At 43.1% G+C, this 8,833-nt stretch overlaps 1 protein-coding gene across 2 annotated transcripts in view; it reads right to left on the bottom strand.

Moving 5' to 3' along the window:
* Positions 1 to 1,145: 1,145 nt before the first annotated feature.
* Positions 1,146 to 8,833, bottom strand: part of LOC106564473 (max-interacting protein 1) — a 37,922-nt gene continuing 30,234 nt past the window's right edge. For both annotated transcript variants that reach the window (XM_045691036.1, XM_045691037.1), the window contains exons 5-6: positions 5,665 to 5,869; positions 1,146 to 5,350 (exon numbers count right to left, since the gene is read on the bottom strand). In XM_045691036.1, the coding sequence (XP_045546992.1) occupies positions 5,166 to 5,350; positions 5,665 to 5,869 (390 nt within the window). In that variant the 3' untranslated portion in view covers positions 1,146 to 5,165. The remainder of the gene's footprint in view (positions 5,351 to 5,664; positions 5,870 to 8,833) is intronic.

Below are 8,833 nucleotides of genomic sequence, written 5' to 3'. Positions count from 1 at the left end.
ACATAATTGCAAAAGGGTTTTCTAATGATTAGCCTTTTAAAATGATAAACTTGGATTAGCTAACACAACGTGCCAATGGAACACAGGAGTGATGGTTGCTGATAATGGGCGTCTGTACACCTATGTAGATATTCCATTATAAAAATCTGCCGTTTCCAGCTACAATAGTCATTTACAACATTAACAATGTCTACACTGTATTTCTGATCAATTTGATGCTATTTTAATAGACATTTTTTTAAATTTTCTTTCAAAAACAAGGTCATTTCTAAGTGACCCCAAACTTTTGAACGGTAGTATGTAGTATATGTAGTATATGTATCTACACAGTTAACTTTGAGACACGTACTTGGGCTCGTTCCAGACAGTCATGCAAAATCTGTGCATATCTGCAGAGGTTTATCAGATCTTTACAATGCCTGGCAAAAGTCTATATATGATATGTATATCCAATATATGACAAAACTAAAATACTGCACAGGGTCTTGTTAACCCAGTTCACCCTTTAAGATACACTGAGCGTACAAAACATTAAGAACACCTTCCTAATATTGAGATGTACTCCCTTTTGCCCTCCGAACAGCCTCAATTCGTCAGGGCATGGACTCTACAAGGTGTCAAATGCTTTCCACAGGGATGCTGGCCCATGTTGACTCCAATGCTTCCCACAGTTGTGTCAAGTTGGCTAGTTGTCCTTTGGGTGGACAATTCTTGATACACACAGGAAACAGTTGAGCGTGAAAAACTCAGCAGTGTTGCTGTTCTTGACACCTGGCATGTACTACCATACCCCGTTCAAAGGCACTTAAATCTTTTGTCTTGCCCATTCACCCTCTGAATGGCACACATACACAATCCATGTCTCAAGGCTTAAAAATGTGTCTTTAACCTGTCTCCTCTCTGTCATCTAAACTGATTGAAGTAGATTTAACAAGTGACATCAATAAGGGATCATAGATTTCACCTGGTCAGTCTGTCATGGAAAGAGTAGGTGTTCCTAATGTTTTGTACACTCAGTGTATGGCTGACTGACAGGAACCCAACCACTAAGAAGTGTCTGACTTCCTCAAAATGAACGGAGAATGGATTAAAAACAACCTTGAAAATAACAATATAGATAGATAGTAGACAACAAAGTCAACAAGTTCCGGTTTGAAAATCTTGGAGGTTTTATTGTAAGTATTGCATTTTCAAACTTACACAGCGAGAATCATCATCATCAGACAGCATGTTCTACAAAGGATTGATGGCCACAGAGTTCATCTGAACAACAAGGGGACTATAGTCTCTCCTATAGCCTGGTTAAACCAGACTGAATGCTACGCTAACTCGTATCACAGCATTCAGCCTAATTTAACCCAGGCTAGGTCTGTCCTGTTTGGAGGTGGGAATAGCTGTATCTACTATGACCCATTCATTCTGCCTTAACCTGGTTCCCAGATCTGTATGTGCTGTCTTGACCAGAATGACCATAGGAGTTGGAAAGACAGCACAAACAGATCTGGGTCCCAGGCTATTCGTTCCCCCCCTTCGAGTCGTTGTCTATAAGACCAATACCTAGTACACTGGAGTGACATTATTCAGGGTGGAGGTCAATTCCATCTAAATTCCATCCGCAAAATGGAATGTGAATTCAGTTTGGATACCAGGTAAGAAATTCCCATCTTGAACTCAACAGATAGGAATTGAGTTAGAATAGACCCCAAATCTGGATATAACAACATACTGCTAGCCATACAGAGGCAAAAGCAGGTATCACTTATATGGCCGCACTAAGGACACCAGACAACACACACAAAAGAGAGAGGGTATTGGGGAAAAACACAGTTTTTCATTAAATATGGGCCCTTTTTTTCTCATAGTGCAGGTTCAAAAAACGACAAACAAAAAGCGCTAGATGATAAAAGTGTAAATGAAGGAGAGTGAAGTAATCTGCCCCCTGTGAAAGAGAAGAGGACACTGTTGGTGTTCTGAGGTTGTTTGGCTTATTTGTTTATATCGAGAAAGCACCATCGTCAGTGAACCATCAAAATTTGAGGAGATCATGAAATCCCGCAAGATTACACTCTAACTTTACACCATGAATGATGTCCTTCGTTGAAACCATAGGCTTTTGTTCTCAATAATATTCATCTGAGACGTTTTGTAAATGTAAGACACATTTTGTTGACTAAAACATCATCTAGTAAAGCCTACTACTTGTCTTCCTACTAGAGGAGTGTGGAGTTAGTTAGTTAGCCCCCATTTTGTATAGTAGCTGGCTCAGTATTTGCCAATTAGACTTGGCTATTGTAGGCTGAGTCCAAAATCAACCCCTTGACCCTACACCCCCATCCCCTCCTAGCAAATTCTAGGATTATTGGATAGGTGTAAACTGTTACGACAAAAACTCCACCCAGCCTCTCGGAGAAGAAATGACCATACAGCTTGGGGTCAGTTTGAACTGGACCGTGGATGCTAAGAGGCTCAGTACTGGGAGCAGCTTGGGGTCAGTTTGAACTGGACCGTGGATGCTAAGAGGCTCAGTACTGGGAGCAGCTTGGGGTCAGTTTGAACTGGACCGTGGATGCTAAGAGGCTCAGTACTGGGAGCAGCTTGGGGGCTGATTACATTTCAAATGTCCGTCTAACAAAACAACATTAGACTGTTATCCTGACTGACTTCACTACGATTCACCATTGTCTGTTTCCCAAATGGCACCCTATTCTCTACTTAGTGCTCTACTTTTGACAGAGTCTGGTCAAAAGTAGTGCACTGTGTAGGGAATAGGGTGCCATTTGGGAAAAAGACATTGTTTCACTTTTAAACATAAAATCTTAAAATAAGGGATAAAATCATAAAAAAATAGGGAGGAAAATAATAAGATAAGACAGAAACCAAATAAGTTAACTTTTTTCATTTTTTTCCCCGTTCTGTGTTGGTTCTGTGAGGGATGGAGAAATAGGCTAATAAATATATAAACTTCAAAAAGTCAAGGGTCAGGGTGGGATTGTTCTTTCATATAAAGAGATACGTGAATACCAGTGGAAAACAAGACTTTTCAAAGTGCAAGTTGGGATCGCTTCAGTAACAAGGGCTAAGGATGTACACACACAGTCAATGACATCATCATACACCTTGGTGTTGTCACTTCAGACTCGAGTTCCCCCACAGCTCACCAGATACCACCAGTGGAATGCCATATAGGAGGTTTCAAAATAAAAGTAAAAAACAAAGAAATTTGAATAAATAAGAGTGCCACACAAACTCTGTATTTATGAACAGAAGATGTCCTGGGTGGCGGCCATTTTGTATTACAGCCATATAGTTGTTGTTCTCTTGTTGTTGTGTCTTGAACTTTAAGTTAAGTACTATGAAGTGGAACTTCTCTTGGGGTTGATGGGGGACAGCTACAGAATGGTAACTTTTGAACGTTTCAACCAGCAAAATGAACAAAGCAATACTGTCCAATTCATGCCACGTGGACGACTGACTGACCGCTTGCCAGTCACACTCTGAGAGAAGTAGAATAAATCTTTTCAAAAATATAATTTAAAATGCACAAAAACACAAGGTCAAAAACAGCAACAGAGGCAATAGGTTTTTTCTATCCATAAGTTTTTTTTACACTCCTTTTTTCATTGTTAATTTATTAAGCTATTTGTAAGCTATCTAATTATGTACAACAACAAAAAACAAAGCAAGTTGAATGAGCTTTTTTTGGACGGCCACAGGTCTGTTGCCTTGGAAAAGAGAGGGGGAAAAACAGGAGGAGCTCAAATGGTAAAAAAACAAAAGACAACTAGAAATAGTTATTGCTTGTTACTGCTGGATAGAGAGAAAGGATGATGTTGTCTCTATAGTCCAAAGTTCCTTGGTATTCTTTCTATTTAAATTGTGCCGATTTGTTTCTATGGACAGCCATAAGGTAGGCAGGTGCAGGATAGCTTGTTGTGGTAGCTGCGTTGTTGTAAAAACACATTTGAAGATTGATTTCCACACCAAGCACCACCCACGTTCCATGGGAATGCATATAATGCATGTTTTTTTTCTCCTCCATTCGTTTGGATGGAAACGTCCTGTATGACACGGCAGACAAGGATCGTTGGTTGTAAAAGCGTTTGAGCTGCGTTGTTGATGGGTTTGTTGTTGCTGTTTCAGGTAGCACCATTTCAAGTGTCTGCTGGATGCAGTGCTGTGGTCGTTCAAGGGACAAAATGTGTTGATATGGCAAGTAGACTTCTTGACATTCCACAGAGTCTGTGTCCAAATTACCACTTGTTCCCAAATTTGTTTTTAAGTCCAGCAGAACATTGACTTGACTTTGGACACAAGACCAGAACAAACACTCAAACACATAGAACCAAACAGGGTTTTAAAACTCATAAAATATTCTAATATATATTAGAAATGTAAGTGCATTTCTGATGCTAAAATATGGGGTTGTTTTTTTGTTTGTTTCTAAAATAACTTAATCAATTGTTTGATTTAAAAAGTGGTCTATTCCCTTCGATTATGTCTGCAATAAAACCAAGATAATGCTGATCCCAGCACATTCATAAAAATACATACTTTTTCATCTTCAATCATTCATAAAGCCACTCAAGTTCAAATCTCTTCTAAAACCATTGCTCTTATTCAGATTCTCAAAATAAAGGTTGGTTGGTTCTGTGTTTGGATCAATCTCTGTTCTTCATGTACCTGTTATCGGGACGATGCGGGGGGTTGGACCTTCTGCTTGGGACGGAGGGGGGGTTGAGGGGTTCCGGGGGGGGGTTCTACTCGGACTGGGGGTTGAGGTTCAGCAGCGAATTGGAGCAGAGCGACGGATGGTGCGATGTTACAGACAGGGGTTACAGACAGGAAGTTAGAAGGATGTCAGGGCGTCACTTGAGGGATGCCATGGCGACGGAGTAGTCGGCGATGATACATGTAGATGGGTGACATGACGATACACAACAGGGTCGGTGGATGGAGGTGGGAGGCCAAGGTTTTTGCAGGTTGGAGCTGGGGCTGGAGACAACTCTAATCGGCCGGTCAGAGAAGGCGCTGAGTTTGACGAGGACGCTGGATTAACGTTCGCCCTCGTAACCTTCGTCGCTGGCCAGGTTCAGATGGTTGGTCTTTGGATGTTGGTTTAGCCCCCCCCGAGGTGGGGGGAGGAGTCTACACCCAACAGCCATCTCCTATGAGGAGGATCCGGAGAAGGCTGAGGAGAGTTTGAGGATGCTGCAGCTGGAGTAGCCCTCGTCGCTGGCTAGACTCTGAAGGCTGCTGTGGTCATCTAGATCGCTGGTGGAGGCCGTAGAAACCGAGTCCAGTTCCCCGTGCTCCGAGAACTCTGTAGACTCCACGTCCACCTCAATCTCCTCTGTAGAGGGCGAGGGAGGTGGGAGAAAGAGAGAGGTAGAGAGAGAGAGGGGGGAGAGAGAGAGGGAGTAAGAGAAGAGCAGAACGTTGGAATAACACACTCAAAACAAGAGCTTCTTGGAACTAAACAGGAACACTACTAAACTGAGAAGTTAGCTTGATTCTGTGTGGAAGCAAACCATTCTGGTTATCCTAAGAATAGGGTACAAGTGTGCAAAGTCCACGTCTCTTTAACTGATGTGCTTATGTGTGTGATACACTGAAATGAAGACTGGAATCTGACAAAGATCCCTTTCGGCGGTCACGGTCGCTCACCTTGGTCCGAGTCGGAGCGCTCGGAGGAGCAGAGGGTGGAGCCCACGCTGTCCATGCGTATCCTCTCTCCCTCCCCCGGCCCGGTGCCTCCTACCCCGGCCCCGGTGCCCCCCTGCAGCAGGTCCAACTGGCGCTGGAGGTGCCTCTGCTCCCTCTCCAGACTGTCCAGCTGGTTACGGCTCTTACGGTCCGCCTCTTCAAGTTTCTACAAGAGGGAGAGAAGAGAAGAGAGAGAGGAGAGAGAGGAGAGAAGGGAGAGACAGGAGAGAAGGGAGAGAGAGAGACAGGAGAGGAGAGAGACAGGAGAGGAGAGGAGAAGAGAGAGAGAAGGGAGAGAGAGAGACAGGAGAGGAGAGGAGAAGGAAGAGAGAGATGGGAGAGGAGAGGGGGGAGAGAGAAGGGAGAGAGGAGAGAAGTGAGAGAGAGAGGAGAGAAGGGAGAGAGAGAGAGGAGAGAGAGACAGGAGAGGAGAGAAGGGAGAGAGGGAGACAGGAGAGGAGAAGGGGAGGAGAGAGAGCGAGAGAGAGAGGAGAGAGAGAAGGGAGAGAGAGAGGAGAGAGGAGAGAGAGAGGAGAGAGAGGAGAGAGAGAGGAGAGAGAGAGGAGAGAGAGAAGGGAGAGAGAGAGGAGAGAGGAGAGAGAGAGGAGAGAGAGAGGAGAGAGAGAGGAGAGAGAGAGGAGAGAGTGTGTTTAGTTATCTTGAACAAACTGGATGTGTATAGCTGTTTCCAAAGAGCACCTGCCTCCTCGACCACACCCTCAGAGAGATGACGAGTTGCTATCCTCTGTGTGTTCCTCTATCTATTTAACATGATATTTTACCAGGTGTGTTCAAGTCTCTATAGGAGGGAGAGGAGAGAACGTGGTTATGAATAGATTTTAATATTTATATTTTAGTGGGTAAGGTTGATGGGGATGGAGGGAGAGATACAGATAAGGAAGTAGACTAAAAATTGGGACGAGGAGAGAGGATAGAGAAGAGGAGTCAATGAAACCACCAATCAATTCTCCAAACGCTACAATGTCAGACCTCAGTATCCTGTCTCCTGACCTACAGACTAACTCTAACCTATGGAAGGGAAATCACCCAACAGTCCAACACAGAAGTAACGTTCTGTCTTTCCAGACTTGGCGTTGTTTATCTTGTATCAGTGTTTTGTTTACTACTGGTGTTACACAGTCACGTCAATACTTGATAAAGACTAGAGCTGACAGTTACAGCACTGAGAGAGAGAGAGAGAGAGAGAGAGAGAGAGAGCGGGAGAGAGAGAGATGAGACAAAGAGAGACAAAGAGAGAGAGGGGGAGTGAAAGAGAATGAAAGAGAGAGGGGCAGGAGAGAGAAAGAAGGGGGAGAGAGAATGAAAGAGAGGGAGAGGGGGATAGAGAAAGAGAGAGAGAGAGAGAGAGGGGGAGAGAGCGAGAGGGAGAGAGCGAGCGAGCGAGAGACATGCAACAACAATACAACCCTTCATTCCATGTTTCTGTGTCATTGTCAGGGTCAATGTTATTGATCTTCATTCCCATGTTAATCTCATTCAGGTGGCTGTCAGTAGTGGGGAAGCTGCACGGGCCAAAGACTCAGAACAAGCAACATGTTTCTCATTACTAGTAATGTTCCCTCTCATGTTTTCCGGCAGTGAGCGAATTTCAGGTCTGCTGAGCGCAAACCTGAACATTGTGAAAATTCTGTGCAACTTCCAGCGCGCGTTTACTGTGAACACTGAGGCTGTACCCACTTTAAGTTACAGTTTTAACGGTGATCAAGTGGACTACTGTGGCTATTTGATCATAATGTAGGCCTACCAGAGTGGCCTAACATAAACAAATATATGGAGAATATGTATCCCATAACATTTTAACATGTGAATAGCTGTTCTATCACTCAGCCTACAGTAGCAGCCAATGTGTGCTGTTCAATGAAGGCCTACATTCCATGTAGAGTTTGGAAAACACATGCAGGGCTCGACATTAACCTGTTTATCCCGAATAATTTGTTGTGTTGTTTGATGCAAGAAACCACTTTCCAAAATAACATTTATTATTATTTCCATACCATTATTACAGAGAATCAGACAAATGATGCTACCCTCTGCCTATTGGCTACTTAGATTATTCAAGACCGTCTCCAAATAAAAAACTGTCATAAAAAAAGCTCTTTACCGATTCGCTTACAAAGCTGCCAAGATAGGTACACGTTCTGTTCTCTTGTAGGAAGCAACCACTCCCACATTGCTGACTACAAATGATCTATAACTGGGCTAATAACTCACTAACTAGCAAAGAATATGAACAAATGTGTACACCTGGCTACATGCAGCTCTCGCTTTGATTTCAAAACAAGCGCATAACGATCGCAGCCGCTCATGCTGTAAACACAGTCCAGTTCAAAGTGAATGGCACAAATCCATATTTGGAAATGGTCTATTTGCATATAGGCCTATTGAAGCTCTGATTGGTTATGGCGCACCGGTCTGTGTAGAGTACAGGCCTGAGTCGTGCCTGTCAGTGCAATAGAAATCCAATGCGCTCTGCGTACGACAAAGTCTCTTGCACAGTTTTTTTTGTTTCGGTATGTTGTGTTGAAAGTGGCTAATAATGATTGCGCTGATTCGATCACAATTCCCACAGTAAAGGGAAACGTCGATAGAGTTAACTAGCGGGGAAACTCAGCTCAGAGGGAACATTTGTTACTAGTCAAATGTGTTGTTTGAGTTAAAATAGTAAAGCTTCATACAACTCAAATAAATCAATGGAAAATGCTAAATATTTGTCATGCATATTTAAAGCATTTGGAGAGCTGTTTTACACTTGAACAGGTCATAAGTGTGTGTGTGTGTGTTTTAGACTTGAACAGGTCATAAGTGTGTATGTGTGTGTGTTTAGACTTGAACAGGTCATAAGTGTGTATGTGTGTGTTTTAGACTTGAACAGGTCATAAGTGTGTATGTGTGTGTTTTACACTTGAACAGGTCATAAGTGTGTATGTGTGTGTGTTTAGACTTGAACAGGTCATAAGTGTGTATGTGTGTGTTTTACACTTGAACAGGTCATAAGTGTGTATGTGTGTGTTTTAGACTTGAACAGGTCATAAGTGTGTATGTGTGTGTTTTACACTTGAACAGGTCATAAGTGTGTGTGTGTGTGTTTAGACTTGAACAGGTCATAAGT

Source organism: Salmo salar, chromosome ssa12, assembly GCF_905237065.1.
Source record: "Salmo salar chromosome ssa12, Ssal_v3.1, whole genome shotgun sequence".
NCBI classification, from domain to species: Eukaryota; Metazoa; Chordata; class Actinopteri; order Salmoniformes; family Salmonidae; genus Salmo; species Salmo salar.
Note: the sequence above shows the minus strand (reverse complement) of the source record. Positions and strands in the feature narration are given on the sequence as shown.